Source organism: Apus apus, chromosome 6, assembly GCF_020740795.1.
Source record: "Apus apus isolate bApuApu2 chromosome 6, bApuApu2.pri.cur, whole genome shotgun sequence".
Taxonomy (NCBI): Eukaryota; Metazoa; Chordata; class Aves; order Apodiformes; family Apodidae; genus Apus; species Apus apus.
In genome coordinates, this window is record NC_067287.1 from 1,828,176 (window position 1) to 1,846,944 (window position 18,769).

Sequence of the window (18,769 nt, forward strand, 5' to 3'; positions counted from 1 at the left end):
TCACAGAAAATGTACAGACATAAATTTGAAGAGTCTAGGAAGAAAGGGTATGATCTCAGAGCTGATGCCATCCCTATTAAAGCTGCCAAAGCTTCTAGGGATATTGCTAGCGATGTAAGTTCTTGAATGGAAAAAATATCCATTTCAGATATTGTAAAACATTAAATTCTTGACACAATTCAGTTTTCAATCCCAATTAGATGAGGACTATTCTCTTCCTTGTAAATAATTCAGCCTGTTTGGTATATATACAAATGAATTTTCTAACAGAGTTAGAGAACAGTTGCTTTATAGAGAGATAAGGAGATATATGAAGGAGTCTTAGAGAAAAAGAATAAGTTCATTTCTCAATGTCATGGTGCTTGGATACTTTATAAAAGTATGTGGTATATTTGCAGTTTAGACAGAATGTTCAGAGGTAATTCTTAGAAATATTTGAAAAGAACAGACATGGGCTTAAATGGTTTTACTTCTGTGGTACAGTTATCTTTATTCCTTTGGTGAAAGTCCCATTACATTTCTTGGTGCAGAAAATCCAAGCTTCTGAAGACAGGACTGTTCTGAACTCCTTTGTGGACCAGTGATGAGGGATTTGCTGTGGCAGGGTCAAGTCCAGCCTAAGAGAGGAGTGAAGTTAGGGCTTAAGGATGTTAGGTAGCCCACCATTTTATTTTTTTTTAATTAATTTTTTTTTTACAACATTGGGAATGTTGAAGCCACTGCAAAGTCTATTTGCTCTGCCACTGCTCTCAGCTGAGGGGAAGATAACTCCATTCTGAGTTCTCTCTGAGCAATAAGCAGTGAAATAAAAAGGAATGGATACTGGGTCTGTGTATTTTGTTGTCCAGGGTTTATTAGAGACTGAGGAAGGGGTTAAGACTTCGTAATGTTGCCATTTTAGTGAAAACAAATGGAAAAGATCTTGGGAAGTGTCTGGAATTTTGTCTTCATTTGAACTAGTGAACGTAATAGAATTATTAAATGCTAGATTTAATGGTTAATCTTCAGGTAGGAACTTAAGTATTCCAAGTATGGTGCAGACTACCATAAAAATAGCTACCTAAGCTAAATACTGGAAACAAAATAGCAGCACTAACAGATAAATGTGTGGGTTAATGTGCTCTGGTCCTTGTGTTTGTGAGAGCTCATCTTAGAGCCAATACTATATTACTACAGTGGGAAAGGAATAGAAAGTGCACTTTTTTCATAGAACTGGTGTCTGTTGTTTTGCCTTTTGCTTTCTGCCAGTATATTTCATATTTGCACTGAGTCACTTACAATGAGATTAGAGAGCAACTGAACCTCAACTCACACTGAACCTTGTGCAGGAGCAGGACAAACTGTTGTAAGGAAGTGTAATTTATTAAGAAAGTGTTTGAAATGTACTGCTTTTAAAAAGGGACACTAGACATCTGTTTTGCTTTAGAGTGCACCTAAAGAGTAAGTGAACAAAGACCCCATCTCTACTTGCTTTGTGATGTTCTCTTAACAATGTAAAACCACTATTTTACTCTAAGTTTTAGAGATGTTTTTCCTTATGAGATAGATACTGCTCATTAAATAAATGAAACAGAAATAAATCTGTCTCTGCTCTCTTTACAGTATAAATACAAGTTAGGATATGAAAAAGACAAGGGAAAACTTGTAGGCTTCCGCAGCCTTCAGGATGATCCCAAACTTGTCCATTATATGCAAGTGGCTAAGATGCAGTCTGACCGTGAGTACAAGAAAGCCTATGAGATGAGCAAGACACATTACCAGATGCCTTCAGACACACTCAGTGTGGTGGCAGCCAAGGAGGCACAGGATCGTGTCACCAACACGAACTACAAGCGACTCATTCACCAGTACATGCTTCTACCAGATTCCATGAGTTTGGAACTGTACAGAAACATGAATCAGATACAGAGTGACGTAAGTTTCTGCCAGTCACAGTGGTGACTTTTTCCCTGCTTTCTCCTTGTTTGTAGTGTTTTGGAAGCAGCTGAATGATTGTGTATGAGCCTTTGGTGCATTGCAAACCTTCCTTTTCTGTCCTGTTTGGCAGAATGAGTACAAGCAGGATTACAACGAGTGGTTCAAGGGCATTGGCTGGAGTCCTGCTGGGTCTCTGGATGTAGAGAAATCTAAGAAAGCCACAGAAATTGCAAGTGATCAGAAGTACCGTCAGCATCCCAGCCTGTTCCCCTTCACAAAACAGACTGATGCCATGGACTTGGTCCTTGCAAAGCAGAATGCAAATATAATGAATAAAGTGAGTATCTATGGGGAAAATTAGGCAAACATTCATATATAATCCATTTCAATATACACTCTCTGTCTCTGTCATGATTTTTATGTATTGGTTTGGGAAAAACAGCTGTCACTTACAGGTTCATCTTTTGTATTTTTGTTCTTTGTGAAACCCTCAGTTCCTGATAGACAGTATTGTTTAAATAGATCTTTTCCTATGTTTTCCATTGCTGCCTCTCCACCCTCTATTCTTCTCATTCCTGTAGAGAAGTTACTGCCTCTGAAGATCTTGATAGCTGGGCTTCATAAGAAGCAAGACTGGATCTTAATTCAGCTGATTCTGGATCAGGTCATTACATAGTAAAAGGAATCACCTTCATCTTTTTACCCATCCATATCCAAAGTGTGCAGGTGGAGAGGTGAAAACCCTGAAAGAGCTTTCCTTTGTCATTTGTATTAACACATCTGATGTTATTTTTTCACTAGCATGCTTATACTCAAGCTTGGGAGAAGGATAAAACTCAGGTCCATGTGATGCCAGATACACCAGATATCCTACAGGCAAAACAGAACAAGATGAACTACAGTCAGGTAGAGTTTTTTAATACCTCCTATTAAATTTTAAACTAATGTCTAATTTCTTCAAATTTAAAAGTGCCTCCCACTTAAAAAAACCCCACTAATTAATTTGTATAAGGTAGAAGAAACAGATCAGGGCATTTAGAACAGAGCAGAATTTTTTCTGTGAGTAACATTTTCAGAGTAGCAATAAGTATCATCTTCAGGCTAGCATTAAAATGCATTATAATGTATGGAAAATATAGGTCCTATTTTTGAAATATGGATGTGCATAGTCCATACCCTACTTGCCATATAAATAAATCATGTTAAAAATTCCAGACTATAAAATTAGAAGTTCATTGTGTATGTTTTCATTTTAGCATATGGGAAAAGAAATATGTGCAGTGATTCTAAATTTTCAGTTAGCTTTTATATATGAGAAAGTGACAGTTGTGCCTGCATATGATTCTTAGGTTTTGCTTTGCATGGTTGCTTATAGGCCAGTCTTTTGCTTGCAAGTGCTGGTACTTGAAGTCAACAGTGCACAAACTGAATTGACTAATAAATGGCTACATTAGAGCCTTATTAATTAACATTTTGTTAAGAGAATTTAATTTTTTTTCAGTCATCCCATCTGTATATGCTTCAGATTCCCCAGATATGTTTCAAATCTCCAAGATAAGATATAGTAGGAAGCTGCTGTAAAGAGAAACTACTTAGTCACTAGCCTTGGAGGACCTGGGTTGCTTGCTTATCAGTTTCCCATTTCTCAGTTCCCATCACAGTAGCCCTTCTCTTGTAACTGAAGTCTGCAAGGTGACCAGAATTTGGTAATGGGGATAGTTAGCATATCTAAATAGAAGGTGACATATGTGTTACTAAAACTTCTTAATTAATACTGTTTTCAATTTTAGAAACTATACAAGCTTGACTGGGAGAAAATGATAAAGAAAGGCTATGACCTCACACCTGAAGCCATGTCCGTGAAAGCTGCCAAAGCTTCAAGGGACATTGCAAGTGACGTAAGCAACATTTCTAGTGCAATATGACATGCACTTCATCTAGTTGCTGTAACTGCAGAGCTGCACTGGAGCAAGATGCACCTCTGCTGAGGTGTGGCTTGGAGTAAAAAGCAGAGTTGCTGCCCAGACTCTTTCCTGATCTGTTGTTAACAGTGAAGAAAACAATTTAAGAAGGGTTGCTCTAGCATCTTGACAATTCCAAAGGTTGTGGTCCACCCATGAAATGGTTACTGATGCAGAGTTAGGAGTTGTCTGCTCTTTTGAATGTTTCAAGTATTAGCAAATTTGATCCCATTAGCTGATCCCAGTGCCTGTAGTGAAAAACTTTCACAGCTCTGAACTAGAGGTGGTGACAAGTAACTTGGTATGAACACAACTCCTGCATTTATGCCAGACATTTCATTAATCATTAGGAAATGTTGCCAGTGATTAAGCATCTGCATTTTTCATGGCTGATTATTTAGAAATCCAAATATTTCAGTGTGTCAGCCTTTGAGAGTTCTGACCTGTGTCTGTCAGATGGCACAGGAGACCGTTCTTAGAGCCACCAAGGGGGTACTAAATGTGTACCTGAGATGCCATAACAACATTGTGACTTCATTGGTAATGAGAAGCATTGAACTGAGGGAATATGTGGGTATTTTGCTTACATTCTTTAGTGCTGTCTGTTTCTTACTGTATTTCCAATAATGCAATCTTCTCATTTCAGTACAAGTACAAGGAAGGTTACCGCAAGCAGCAGGGACACCACATTGGCTTCCGCAGCTTACAGGATGATCCCAAGATGTTGTGGTCAATGCAAGTAGCTAAGATGCAGAGTGAGAGGGAGTACAAGAAAGATTTTGAAAAGTGGAAGACAAAGTTTAATATGCCTGTGGACATGTTAGGCTTCCTTCTGGCCAAGAAATGCCAGGAATTGGTTAGTGATATAGACTACAAACGGATACTGCACCGCTGGACTTGCCTGCCAGACCAGAATGATGTCACCCAGGCAAAGAGGGTCTACGAACTACAGAGTGATGTAAGCCTCCTCTGGATTGAAATAGCTTATTTTTTGTAAGACATTTACTACTCAGTGAAAAGTATCTTTGGTGGCTCTCTTTTAATGTCACTATAGATCAGATTGGAGCTAAAATACCAGTTTATCTTTTAATGAAAAAATATGGTATAATAAATGACTAGGGAAATAAACTAGTATGGTTTTGATTTTTTTTTTCCTTAACAGAATCTGTATAAGTCAGATCTACAATGGCTCAAAGGTATTGGATGGAGTCCTCTGGGAGCTTTGGAAACTGAAAAGAACAAAAAAGCTTCTGAAATACTGAGTGAGAAGAAGTACCGGCAGCACCCAGATACTATCAAGTTCACAAGTATCCCAGATGCCATGGATATTGTTCTAGCAAAATCTAATGCCAAAAATAGAAGTGATGTAAGTTTCCTCTAGAGACAGAATATATGATTCAATAAATGAATTAAACTTTAATATATATTTGCTAAAAAGTTCTCCATATCAGAATATGTGCTTAAAATACACAAATATCAGATGTTGACAGCCAGTGCCTTACTGCTCTGCTGTCACAAAGTGCTATGTCTTGTTCAGAAGATCAAAGTCTTTGGTGCTGTGTAACTTACTCAGTAGTAACTGCAAACAAGACACTAACTATGCAGTATGTAAATGTATTGTCACAATGTTGTTTCCTTGACACTTCAAGGACGTAAATAAGAAAAAAAGAGCGATATTTCACTAAGAAGAATTTGTGTTATTTCATTTTAATATCTTGTGTTGCTTACAACACTCACACTTGAGTGGTACATCTTTGCTTTGCTATTGCAGAGAAAAGACAAGCTGAATTTACTGCTGTGCACGTGAGCCCTTTATCAGACAAGCTAGTTTTATTTGTCTCTCTACAGATACTCTATAGAGAAGCTTGGAACAAGGACAAGACTCAGGTTCATATCATGCCTGATACACCTGAAATTCTGCTGGCTAAATCAAACGTCATTAACACAAGTGATGTAAGTGTGTGTCTACAATATTTTTGTAAATGGAATTTGGAATTACACATTGTGGCTCTAGTTTAAAATGCAGTAGAGTAATTCTGCAATTCTAACAGCTGTAAACACACCTGTGATGTTTTCCCATGAAAATTTATATGTACAGGGAAGCCTGAGTGAAATTATTGAAATATAAAATGGAAGCATTGTACATATGGGTTCAGCACTTTCAGTAAGCCTGTCAAATGTCTGATTAAATTGAATTGCCACTTTAGAATTACAAAGAATTTTGTAATGTACATCCACTTTCTGGTTATAATGGAACACATACAGACTGCATGCAAAGATAAAGAAATGTTAGAGAACTCAGGAAGACAAAAATAATTGCAGTTGAAACTGGGTGTAGAAAATCATGGGGTTGTATTCTTTACCTCAGTAGAAGACTATGAATCATTCAGGTTAGTATGTTAAGTAAAAGAAAATTTTGGTCTTGAATGAGTTAATCAGTAAACATAGAGATAGTAATTTTGAAATATTTTATATCATCATACAAATTATTAAAAGCAAGTTAAGGACTTTGATTAATAAAACAGTCTTGGGATCTCATACTTTATTTTTAATAAGCAAGAAAGGAAGGTTGTAGTATTGAAAACCTCTAGAGAGCTTGATTTGCAACAGTTCCTTTGAATCTTTCTCCAACAGAAAAAATACAAGTTGGGATATGAGGAGATGAAGAGGAAAGGCTATGACCTCCCTGTGGATGCAATACCCCTCAAGTCAGCAAAGGCATCCAGAGACATAGCTAGTGAAGTAAGTCTGTCAGAGTGAAGATAATAGTGAGGCCTAAAGCTGATACAATTTGTCATGGTGTAACTAAAAAGAAATACAATAACTTAAAATAAGACAGTAGATAACTATTTAAAAAATCAGCTAATATCTCCTGGACATGCAATAAGACCACTAAGAATGTTGGGGAATTGTGGGGAAAATAATACTAATACAAAAATGTTACCAAGTGTATTAACACAGAAATTGAAATTGCAGCTTCAAAGGAGGTGATAATTGTTGTTTCTGCATTCAATTAGTACCAATACAAAACTGGGTACAGAAAGCAGCTCGGCCACCACATCGGGGCCCGGAACATAGAGGATGATCCCAAGATGCTGTGGTCCATGCATGTAGCCAAGATCCAGAGTGACAGGGAGTACAAGAAAGCTTTTGAGAAGTCCAAGACACACTTCAGTAGCCCAGTGGACATGCTGGGAGTTGTATTGGCCAAGAAATGTCAGGAGCTGGTCAGCGATGTTGACTACAAGCATCCTCTGCATCGATGGACCTGCCTGCCAGACCAGAATGATGTTGTACAAGCCAGGAGAGTGTACGACCTTCAGAGTGATGTAAGTTGCTGTTTACTGACTGTGTGGAAACCAGCAGGGTCTCTTGTATCCTGTTATTTTGTTGGAGAAAGTACAGGTGGGGAGGATAATTCACACTGATTCTGTGGGACTATGTTCTGGCTTTAACATCTTGCTGGAGGGTTGCTGTCGTGAACTGTCAGGGTTGAAGTTAGTGTGACATCAAAATTTATGGTCACAGCAGAGTCCTGTTTTGCCTTGAGCATTTAGGGGAAGGAATTTTGCAAGTGGCTGGAGTTCTGTGTGTCAGGGGAAGGGCAATGGAGTAAAATGTTTTCTTGTGGAGGACCAGCAGTCGGCAAAGGCAAGCCATGTATGCAGAGACATGTAGCAGCAAGAGCATCAATGATGCAGTCTAAGGCACCTCTCCTGCCTCTGTAAGCTGAACATTGTAAAGTGGGGCAGGACTTCCCAGGTGACACAAAGATTTATGTGCAAAAGACGGTGGAGGAAAGGTATTGTGGGTTGCTTGTCACCTGCTTGTGCTTGGTGAGCAAGTGTAGCCAGGCTGAAGACAGCTGAGCTGGCCAGGAGTGACTTTCATGGTGCGGGGTGGGATGAGGCAGCAGAATGAGTTTTGATGGCAGAGCTGCCCTTGTTAAGAGGAGTGGCTGCATGGGGTGAGGAGGTGGCTGAGCCGCTTGATGTCCTGGCCTGTCCTTTCAGAATGTGTACAAGTCTGACCTGCTGTGGCTGAGGGGCATTGGTTGGTCCCCAAGTGGTTCTCTGGACGATGAGAAGAACAAGAGGGCCAGCCAAATCCTGAGTGACAAGAAGTACCGGCAACACCCAGACACCATCAGGTTCACGAGCCTCCCCGACTCCATGCCCATGGTCCTGGCCAAGCACAACTCTGCAATTATGAACCAGGTGAGATTCCTGGAGTGTGCAACCTGAGGGAAACAAGGGCCTTCCTCCCCAGGGTGCTGGGCTGCCTGCTTCCAGGGCCGGGGTTTGGCAAGGGGGATATTGCATCCTTCTCTAGCAGGGGGGCTTCTGATCCTTGGTTGAGCTCCGATTCTGTGGTGAGGTTGGAATAGTGATGAGGTGCAGTGTGGGAGAGCAAAGGTGGGGGAAGCATTAAGAAGTCTTCTGGGCAAGGAAAGGTGTTTGTGAGTCAGTGCAAGAGGAGGCCCCTGGCTGCAGATCCTTGAGCTGATTTTCTCTCTGAGTGTGTTGCCTCGTGCTGCTGTGATTCTCATGTCACACTCTTGTCACTTTTCCAGCGCGCGTACACGTCAGCCTGGGAGAAAGATAAAACCAGCGTCCACATTATGCCCGACACACCTGGGATTTTGCTAGCCCAGCAGAACAAAGTGAACTTCAGTGAGGTGAGTGTTGGAGCTGGGGTGCTGTGTCCATCCCTGGTCAGTGCTGTGGCTGGGGAAGAAGAGTTGTTTGAGGGGAACCCTTGTTTTTCTTTCAGAAACTGTACAAGCTTGCGATGGAGGAGGAGAAGAAGAAGGGTTATGACATGAGGGTAGATGCCATTCCCATCAAGTCTGCCAAGGCTTCCAGGGACATTGCAAGTGATGTAAGCACATGGGAGCTCTTGGTGACACTCCCTATCAGATGGGGAGGGACCCAGTTGAGATCTTCTGCTGTTAGATGCCTGTTCACGTGGTGATCAGGCCAGACTCCATTAGCAAAGCTCTTGGTGGCAGGACCTGTTCCAGAATAGTGTCAGAGGGAGAAGAGCTGGTCAGGAACTGACTGAGCTTCTTTCCCCCACAGTACAAGTACAAAGAAGGCTACCGCAAGCAGCTCGGCCACCACATCGGGGCCCGGAACATAGAGGATGATCCCAAGATGCTGTGGTCCATGCATGTAGCCAAGATCCAGAGTGACAGGGAGTACAAGAAAGCTTTTGAGAAGTCCAAGACACACTTCAGTAGCCCAGTGGACATGCTGGGAGTTGTATTGGCCAAGAAATGTCAGGAGCTGGTCAGCGATGTTGACTACAAGCATCCTCTGCATCGATGGACCTGCCTGCCAGACCAGAATGATGTTGTACAAGCCAGGAGAGTGTACGACCTTCAGAGTGATGTAAGTTGTTGTTTACTGACTGTGTGGAAACCAGAAGTGTCTGTTGTGTTGAGTTCCTTAGTTGGGAAGGTCCAGGTGACAAGAATAATCTAGTCTGATTCTGCAAGAAGGAGACTTTGTGGCTTTACAATCTTGCTGAACCCTAGAGTCACTGAATTATTTAGGTGTGAAGGGGTGTTATGGCTCATCTAGTCTCAGCCCTCCTGGAACGTGCAGGGATATTTTCCACTAGACCAAGTTGATCCATGCCCCATCCAACACTTCCTTATACACTTTCAGAGATGAGGCACCACCAGCTTATCTGGGCAAATTGTGAGAGTGTCTCACCACCCTCACAGGAAAGAATTTCTTCCAAAAAATCTAATCTAAATTGAACCTCTTTCAGTTTTAAAGGCAGCTGCCCTTGTGTTTCTCTTGAAAAGAAATTTTCAATTTCAACCTTCTGTATCAAAGTCTCTTTACTCATTTTACAGTTCATGAAATATCTCATCAGTCCAACCTTCCTTTTTTATGCAATTTAATCAAGAATGTTCAGGGATGATGTTTGTGTGGGATCATACCTTATGCTCACAGCAAAGCCCTGTTTTGCCTTGAGCAATCTGGCAGAGCATTGCTGTAGGTCGCTGCAGTTCTGTGTGTCAGGAGAAGGGCAACGGAGTAAAATGTTTTCTTGTGGAGGACCAGCATTGGGCAGATGCAAACCATGTGTGCAGAGGGAATTGGAATGAAGAACAATAGGTGATGCAATGCAAAACACCTCTTATGCCTCTGCCAGCTAGACATTCCCAAATAGGTCTGGTCTTTCGTATGGAGTCTAAGAAGATAGTGGGGAGAAGGTATTGTGGATTGCTTCTCACCTGCTTGTGCTTGGTGAGCCAGTGTAGCCAGGCTGAAGACAGCTGAGCTGGCCAGAAGTGACTTTCATGGTGCGGGGTGGGATGAGGCAGCAGAATGAGTTTTGATGGCAGAGCTGCCCTTGCTAGGAGGAGTGGCTGCATGGGGTGAGGAGGTGGCTGAGCCGCTTTGTGTCTTGGCCTGTCCTTTCAGAATGTGTACAAGTCTGACCTGCTGTGGCTGAGGGGCATTGGTTGGTCCCCAAGTGGTTCTCTGGACGATGAGAAGAACAAGAGGGCCAGCCAAATCCTGAGTGACAAGAAGTACCGGCAACACCCAGACACCATCAGGTTCACGAGCCTCCCCGACTCCATGCCCATGGTCCTGGCCAAGCACAACTCTGCAATTATGAACCAGGTGAGATTCCTGGAGTGTGCAACCTGAGGGAAACAAGGGCCTTCCTCCCCAGGGTGCTGGGCTGCCTGCTTCCAGGGCCAGGGTTTGGCAAGGGGGATATTGCATCCTTCTCTAGCAGGGGGGCTTCTGATCCTTGGTTGAGCTCCGATTCTGTGGTGAGGTTGGATCAGTGATGGGGTGCATTGTGGGAAAGCAAAGGGGGGGAAGCATTAAGTCTTCTGGGCAAGGAAAGGTGTTTGTGAGTCAGTGCAAGAGGAGGCCCCTGGCTGCAGATCCTTGAGCTGATTTTCTCTCTGAGTGTGTTGCCTCGTGCTGCTGTGATCCTCATGTCACGCTCTTGTCACTTTTCCAGCGCGCGTACACGTCAGCCTGGGAGAAAGATAAAACCAGCGTCCACATTATGCCCGACACACCTGGGATTTTGCTAGCCCAGCAGAACAAAGTGAACTTCAGTGAGGTGAGTGTTGGAGCTGGGGTGCCGTGTCCATCCCTGGTCAGTGCTGTGGCTGGGGAAGAAGAGTTGTTTGAGGGGAACCCTTGTTTTTCTTTCAGAAACTGTACAAGCTTGCGATGGAGGAGGAGAAGAAGAAGGGCTATGACATGAGGGTAGATGCCATTCCCATCAAGTCTGCCAAGGCTTCCAGGGACATTGCAAGTGATGTAAGTACAACACTGCCCTTTGTTGCTACACCTTATGGGACAGTTTCCAGGTGCTTGCAGTTGAAGCTCAGGGTTTGCAACCCGAGAGCTGGTTGATGGACATATTCCAAAGCAGTGTACTTCCTGGGCTTGTTTCAGGATCTCTTTGTGGAACATTTGAGGAAGTGTGCTGTCCTCAGTAATTGCAGACTGCACTCTCCTCATGTTGCAGGTGCCCAGCTGAGCTAGACATTTGGAAAAAAAAAAAACACCTCAAATTGAGTTTTGTGTTACCAGTGGGGCATTAATTGTTTCTGTCTGGACTGGACACAGGACCAGCCACTGTAGGCCAGTCATTACTGTCTTCCAGGGTACCTTTTCTGGGCTTAGCTCTGCAGGAGCAAACTTACTCTCTAACATGAGGTTCTGTAGTTCAAGTTTGTTCCTTAACTGTAAGGAGATGTATTCAATCTCTGCTCAGTCTTGCTTGACATTTCAGTAAGAGGCAAGGAAAAAGTGTCGAGTTACACATTATTGCTTCCCAAGCTTAGTATCTGTAAGCCTGCAGCTGAGAACACACCCAGAATTGGGACAATAAGAATCCAGAGCACTGTGTAGGAGAGCCTGGAGCAGGGGAGTGTGTACACTGCTGTGGGCTGTGTGGGTAAGTGAAGTCAGGACTGTACAGGATGGGGCTCAGTTTAACTCTTACAGCAGTCTGGTGGTTTTCCCTTGATCCTACATCCCAGTTGCTGAGCTTTTCTCACAGTGAGGATGCTTAGGTTATGTGGACATCCTGTCTGCTGGTATGAATCACTCCAAGTTCTGGAGCTAGCTTGGAGTTCCTGTCTGAGCCTCCATGTGCCTCCTGTGGCCCACTGTACAATGGGGAGGGAAGGAAGTGGAGGACCCAGTGGGGATCTTCTGCTACTAGATGCCTGTTCACGTGGTGATCAGACCAGGCTCCATTAGCTCTTGGTGGCAGGACCTGTTCCAGAATAGTGTCAGAGGGAGAAGAGCTGGTCAGGAACTGACTGAGCTTCTTTCCCCCACAGTACAAGTACAAAGAAGGCTACCGCAAGCAGCTCGGCCACCACATCGGGGCCCGGAACATAGAGGATGATCCCAAGATGCTGTGGTCCATGCACGTAGCCAAGATCCAGAGTGACAGGGAGTACAAGAAAGCTTTTGAGAAGTCCAAGACACACTTCAGTAGCCCAGTGGACATGCTGGGAGTTGTATTGGCCAAGAAATGTCAGGAGCTGGTCAGCGATGTTGACTACAAGCATCCTCTGCATCGATGGACCTGCCTGCCAGACCAGAATGATGTTGTACAAGCCAGGAGAGTGTACGACCTTCAGAGTGATGTAAGTTGTTGTTTACTGACTGTGTGGAAACCAGAAGTGTCTGTTGTGTTGAGTTCCTTAGTTGGGAAGGTCCAGGTGGCAAGGATAATCTACACTGATTATGTAGGACAACGTTCTGGCTTTACTATCCTGCTGAGGGTTGGTGTCGTGAACTGTCAGGGTTGAAGTTAGTGTGAGGTCATACTTCATGGTCACAGTAGAGTCTAGTGTTGCCTTGACCGTTTTGGAGGAAGGTTTCTGCAGGTGGCGGAAGTTCCATGTCTCAGGGGAAGGGCAATGGAGTAAAATGTTTTCTTGTGGTGGATCAGCAGTGGGCAAAGACAAGCCATGTGTGCAGCGGGAGCTGGAATGAAGAGCAATAGGTGATGCAATGCAAAACACTATTTATGCCTCTGCCAGCTGGACATTGCCAAATAGGTCTGGTCTTTCATATGGTGTCTAAGAAGATAGTGGGGAGAAGGTATTGTGGATTGCTTGTCACCTGCTTGTGCTTGGTGAGCAAGTGTAGCCAGGCTGAAGACAGCTGAGCTGGCCAGGAGTGACTTTCATGGTGCGGGGTGGGATGAGGCAGCAGAATGAGTTTTGATGGCAGAGCTGCCCTTGTTAAGAGGAGTGGCTGCATGGGGTGAGGAGGTGGCTGAGCCGCTTGATGTCCTGGCCTGTCCTTTCAGAATGTGTACAAGTCTGACCTGCTGTGGCTGAGGGGCATTGGTTGGTCCCCAAGTGGTTCTCTGGACGATGAGAAGAACAAGAGGGCCAGCCAAATCCTGAGTGACAAGAAGTACCGGCAACACCCAGACACCATCAGGTTCACGAGCCTCCCCGACTCCATGCCCATGGTCCTGGCCAAGCACAACTCTGCAATTATGAACCAGGTGAGATTCCTGGAGTGTGCAACCTGAGGGAAACAAGGGCCTTCCTCCCCAGGGTGCTGGGCTGCCTGCTTCCAGGGCCGGGGTTTGGCAAGGGGGATATTGCATCCTTCTCTAGCAGGGGGGCTTCTGATCCTTGGTTGAGCTCCGATTCTGTGGTGAGGGTGGAGCAGTGATGGGGTGCAGTGTGGGAGAGCAAAGAGGGGGAAGCATTAAGAAGTCTTCTGGGCAAGGAAAGGTGTTTGTGAGTCAGTGCAAGAGGAGGCCCCTGGCTGCAGATCCTTGAGCTGATTTTCTCTCTGAGTGTGTTGCCTCGTGCTGCTGTGATTCTCATGTCACGCTCTTGTCACTTTTCCAGCGCGCATACACGTCAGCCTGGGAGAAAGATAAAACCAGCGTCCACATTATGCCCGACACACCTGGGATTTTGCTAGCCCAGCAGAACAAAGTGAACTTCAGTGAGGTGGGTGTTGGAGCTGGGGTGCCGTGTCCATCCCTGGTCAGTGCTGTGGCTGGGGAAGAAGAGTTGTTTGAGGGGAACCCTTGTTTTTCTTTCAGAAACTGTACAAGCTTGCGATGGAGGAGGAGAAGAAGAAGGGCTATGACATGAGGGTAGATGCCATTCCCATCAAGTCTGCCAAGGCTTCCAGGGACATTGCAAGTGATGTAAGCACATGGGAGCTCTTGGTGGCACTCCCTATCAGATGGGGAGGACCCAGTGGGGATTTTCTGCTGCTAGATACCTGTTCACGTGGTGATCCGGCCAGGCTCCATTAGCTCTTGGTGGCAGGACCTGTTCCAGAATAGTGTCAGAGGGAGAAGAGCTGGTCAGGAACTGACTGAGCTTCTTTCCCCCACAGTACAAGTACAAAGAAGGCTACCGCAAGCAGCTCGGCCACCACATCGGGGCCCGGAACATAGAGGATGATCCCAAGATGCTGTGGTCCATGCACGTAGCCAAGATCCAGAGTGACAGGGAGTACAAGAAAGCTTTTGAGAAGTCCAAGACACACTTCAGTAGCCCAGTGGACATGCTGGGCATCGTGTTGGCCAAGAAATGTCAGGAGCTGGTCAGCGATGTTGACTACAAGCATCCTCTGCATCGATGGACCTGCCTGCCAGACCAGAATGATGTTGTACAAGCCAGGAGAGTGTACGACCTTCAGAGTGATGTAAGTTGTTGTTTACTGACTGTGGGGAAACCAGAAATGTTTCTCATCTTCTCTTAGTTGGGAAGGTCCAGGTGACAAGTGTGTGTTGTCTGATTCTGTGGGACGGTGTTGTGGCTGAACTGTCTTGTTGAGTGTTGGTGTTGTGAATGGTCAGAGGTAAAATTAGCGTGGGGTCATAATTTATGGTAACAGAAATTTCCTGTCTTCTATTTTGGAGGAGGGTTTATGCAAGTGACTGGAGTTCTGCATGTCAGTGAATGGTCATGGAGTCAAATATATTCTTGTGGAGTACAAGCAGTGGGTAAAGGCACGCGATATATGCAGAGACGTGGTAGGATGGACATTAGGTTGTAAGGTATGGAGCTAGTCCTGTGACTCGTCCAGCTGGACATTGCAAAGTGCGGGCAGGACTTCCCAGGTGACACAAAGATTTATGTGCAAAAGACGGTGGAGGAAAGGTCTTGTGGGTTGCTTGTCACCTGCTTGTGCTTGGTGAGCAAGTGTAGCCAGGCTGAAGACAGCTGAGCTGGCCAGGAGTGACTTTCATGGTGTGGGGTGGGATGAGGCAACAGAATGAGTTTTGATGGCAGAGCTGCCCTTGTTAAGAGGAGTGGCTGCATGGGGTGAGGAGGTGGCTGAGCCGCTTGATGTCCTGGCCTGTCCTTTCAGAATGTGTACAAGTCTGACCTGCTGTGGCTGAGGGGCATTGGTTGGTCCCCAAGTGGTTCTCTGGACGATGAGAAGAACAAGAGGGCCAGCCAAATCCTGAGTGACAAGAAGTACCGGCAACACCCAGACACCATCAGGTTCACGAGCCTCCCCGACTCCATGCCCATGGTCCTGGCCAAGCACAACTCTGCAATTATGAACCAGGTGAGATTCCTGGAGTGTGCAACCTGAGGGAAACAAGGGCCTTCCTCCCCAGGGTGCTGGGCTGCCTGCTTCCAGGGCCAGGGTTTGGCAAGGGGGATATTGCATCCTTCTCTAGCAGGGGGGCTTCTGATCCTTGGTTGAGCTCCGATTCTGTGGTGAGGTTGGAGCAGTGATGGGGTGCAGTGTGGGAGAGCAAAGAGGGGGAAGCATTAAGAAGTCTTCTGGGCAAGGAAAGGTGTTTGTGAGTCAGTGCAAGAGGAGGCCCCTGGCTGCAGATCCTTGAGCTGATTTTCTCTCTGAGTGTGTTGCCTCGTGCTGCTGTGATTCTCATGTCACACTCTTGTCACTTTTCCAGCGCGCGTACACGTCAGCCTGGGAGAAAGATAAAACCAGCGTCCACATTATGCCCGACACACCTGGGATTTTGCTAGCCCAGCAGAACAAAGTGAACTTCAGTGAGGTGAGTGTTGGAGCTGGGGTGCTGTGTCCATCCCTGGTCAGAGCTGTGGCTGGGGAAGAAGAGTTGTTTGAGGGGAACCCTTGTTTTTCTTTCAGAAACTGTACAAGCTTGCGATGGAGGAGGAGAAGAAGAAGGGCTATGACATGAGGGTAGATGCCATTCCCATCAAGTCTGCCAAGGCTTCCAGGGACATTGCAAGTGATGTAAGTATATCACTGCCCTTTGTTGCTACACCTTATGGGACAGTTTCCAGGTGCTTGCCGTTGAAGCTCAGGGTTTGCAACCTGAGGTCAGTGGAGGGATCCCAGGTCTTACCCATCATAACCCTAGAGCTTGTCCTTAAACCTGATGGCTCTGGAAGCGTCCCCCTGTAGCTGTGCCTGCACGGTATGGTTGTGTGTTGTTGAGAGGGAATGTGTAGATGGTCTGGAGCTAGTAAATATGATAGCTATTGTAGCTCTTAATATGTAAACCATGGAGTTTCTTTGAAATTGTGAAGGTCGTATCCCGCAGATGATAATGTATGTATTGTTTTGTACAATGTGGTTTGTGAGCTGTTACTTTCTCTGTCTGAAGTCTCTGTGGTTTCAGATAATAAGTAGTCTGGTTACTGTGCCACAGAGGCTGTTAGGGATGTAAGAAAAAAGGAAAAAATGAGGACATCCTCACTGAACCTTTTTTTACCTATAGTACAAGTACAAAGAAGGCTACCGCAAGCAGCTCGGCCACCACATCGGGGCCCGGAACATAGAGGATGATCCCAAGATGCTGTGGTCCATGCACGTAGCCAAGATCCAGAGTGACAGGGAGTACAAGAAAGCTTTTGAGAAGTCCAAGACACACTTCAGTAGCCCAGTGGACATGCTGGGCATCGTGTTGGCCAAGAAATGTCAGGAGCTGGTCAGTGATGTTGACTACAAGCACTATCTGCATGAATGGACTTGCCTGCCAGACCAGAACGACGTTATCCATGCTAAGCAAGCCTATGATCTGCAGAGTGATGTGAGTACTTGCTGATAAGAATTGGAGTTTCAAAGTCTATGTAATTTCCTCTGATTGTAAACCATAGAAGCTTCTTGAATTTTCTCTCTCATATATTGTTTTATCACATTGTGTTCTTCTCTATGTATTCCAAGCAAGGTCATAAGATTTTTAGGAGTGAATGAATCTGTCTCCAAGGAAGGCTGAGTAATATGGAAGTTTATTTACAGCTGATATGGTAGCTGAATCATAGAATTAGCTGCATGTAGTCCTTCATAATAGACAATATTGATAACCTTATATGTACATGAACTGCAGAGAATGAGAAAATTGCCCAGTTTGACTTTTATATTCAGTTGCATGGAGAGTGGAGAGAGTTCCTCTTTTCTATCCTGGAGATAATTGTTTCAATTAAAACCCACTCTTCTTACTGGGTGTTTATTTGCTGGGGATAAATATTACAGAAAAAATTTATACTGACTTTCCGGGTTTTGTGTTGATCCCCTTTTTCTTTAACCATTCCCCATCATGTTCTTGAGTTCATGAAGACAGATCTGGTGTCTGAAACTACACTGGTAAAAGTTGGTTTGCAGATTGAACTAGCAGAAAGGCAACTTACAGAACGAGAGCATTATTTGCATGGCATATGGGAAATGTTTAAATTGCAATATTAATGAGACTGGTGCCTTTGTATTTTATAATAGAACTGCTACAAGTCTGACCTTGAATGGTTACGAGGCATTGGTTGGGTCCCAATTGGCTCCTTGGAGGTTGAAAAAGCCAAGAAAGCAGGAGAGATCTTGAGTGATAAAATATATCGCCAGCCTCCGGACACAATCAAGTTTACCAGCGTGGCTGACTCTCTGGAGATGGTCTTAGCCAAGCAGAATGCAGAGACAATGAATAAGGTGAGTCTTGATTTGATCAGGCACCACATCAGCAGTCCCTGCCTAAACCTTGGAGACAAGGCTAGGGGCACATATGTTTGGTTGCTATGTGAGATTTCAGCACAACAAAATTCTTAAAGTGTAAGTAATCAACAGATAAATTATTTTCAGCAAATGGTAATTTGGTAATATCTTCCAAATTACCAAGATAAATTTGAATAATCAATATGAAGATTTTCACATACTTCACTGTATATCTAGTCATGTGTTACCTAACTTTCATGTATTTTTCACATAGAAATTTGTTTAATAGAACTAATAACTTATCAAATTTATCTAGGAATTAATAAACTGCTTGTTTTAGGGCAGTCTTTGAAATAATCTTATTTTAAACAATTTAATGTAGTACTTAAAGGGTAAGAGTTTTCCTAAATCTGTGGCCTTGATCCCAATCTTATTCATGTCAATAAAACCATTTCCTTTTTCAGATCTCTGTGTCTGGTTAGCATTCTGCACCTTTTCTAGAAGTATATATTTTTAACATAATTCTTTCCAGCTTACTAAATCTTAACCCGGACTTCAAGCATCTAGAGAAGTGAATCTAAAACCTCATTGCTTTATATAAATTAAGGATTTTTTAGACTTAGCTTGGAGTACAGATCTATAAATCTGTTTTAGGAGGTCTTCATGTAGCCACCACATTTTTTCTTCCCTTTAACATACATCATTTCTCCTGCAGCGTTTATACACTGAGGCCTGGGACAAAGACAAGACACAAATCCACATCATGCCTGACACACCTGAAATCACACTGGCAAGACAGAACATGCAGAACTACAGTGTGGTGAGTGTCTTATTTCTCCACATATAACCAATCTCTTTCATTACTGGACCATGTACATTATGATACACAGTACATAGATGATACCGTCAGTTTTTTTAAGTAACCCCCAATATTTATCGTCAAAATCGTGACTTTAAAAACATAATTTGTGC

At 44.1% G+C, this 18,769-nt stretch overlaps 1 protein-coding gene across 50 annotated transcripts in view; it reads left to right on the forward strand.

The window, feature by feature from the left end:
* Window positions 1–18,769, forward strand: part of NEB (nebulin) — a 112,811-nt gene that overhangs the window by 25,720 nt on the left and 68,322 nt on the right. For 30 of the 50 annotated variants that reach the window (XM_051623493.1, XM_051623440.1, XM_051623443.1 and 27 more), the window contains 28 exons: window positions 7–114; window positions 1,603–1,914; window positions 2,048–2,254; window positions 2,719–2,823; window positions 3,708–3,815; window positions 4,525–4,836; window positions 5,041–5,244; window positions 5,727–5,831; window positions 6,513–6,620; window positions 6,896–7,207; window positions 7,892–8,095; window positions 8,452–8,556; window positions 8,652–8,759; window positions 8,960–9,271; window positions 10,319–10,522; window positions 10,875–10,979; window positions 11,075–11,182; window positions 12,217–12,528; window positions 13,200–13,403; window positions 13,759–13,863; window positions 13,959–14,066; window positions 14,261–14,572; window positions 15,242–15,445; window positions 15,801–15,905; window positions 16,001–16,108; window positions 16,596–16,907; window positions 17,591–17,794; window positions 18,513–18,617. In XM_051623493.1, coding sequence (XP_051479453.1) covers window positions 7–114; window positions 1,603–1,914; window positions 2,048–2,254; window positions 2,719–2,823; window positions 3,708–3,815; window positions 4,525–4,836; window positions 5,041–5,244; window positions 5,727–5,831; window positions 6,513–6,620; window positions 6,896–7,207; window positions 7,892–8,095; window positions 8,452–8,556; window positions 8,652–8,759; window positions 8,960–9,271; window positions 10,319–10,522; window positions 10,875–10,979; window positions 11,075–11,182; window positions 12,217–12,528; window positions 13,200–13,403; window positions 13,759–13,863; window positions 13,959–14,066; window positions 14,261–14,572; window positions 15,242–15,445; window positions 15,801–15,905; window positions 16,001–16,108; window positions 16,596–16,907; window positions 17,591–17,794; window positions 18,513–18,617 — 5,106 coding nt within the window. The remainder of the gene's footprint in view (window positions 1–6; window positions 115–1,602; window positions 1,915–2,047; window positions 2,255–2,718; window positions 2,824–3,707; window positions 3,816–4,524; window positions 4,837–5,040; window positions 5,245–5,726; window positions 5,832–6,512; window positions 6,621–6,895; window positions 7,208–7,891; window positions 8,096–8,451; window positions 8,557–8,651; window positions 8,760–8,959; window positions 9,272–10,318; window positions 10,523–10,874; window positions 10,980–11,074; window positions 11,183–12,216; window positions 12,529–13,199; window positions 13,404–13,758; window positions 13,864–13,958; window positions 14,067–14,260; window positions 14,573–15,241; window positions 15,446–15,800; window positions 15,906–16,000; window positions 16,109–16,595; window positions 16,908–17,590; window positions 17,795–18,512; window positions 18,618–18,769) is intronic. The other 20 variants (XM_051623465.1, XM_051623487.1, XM_051623463.1 and 17 more) reach the window with 19 other exon arrangements.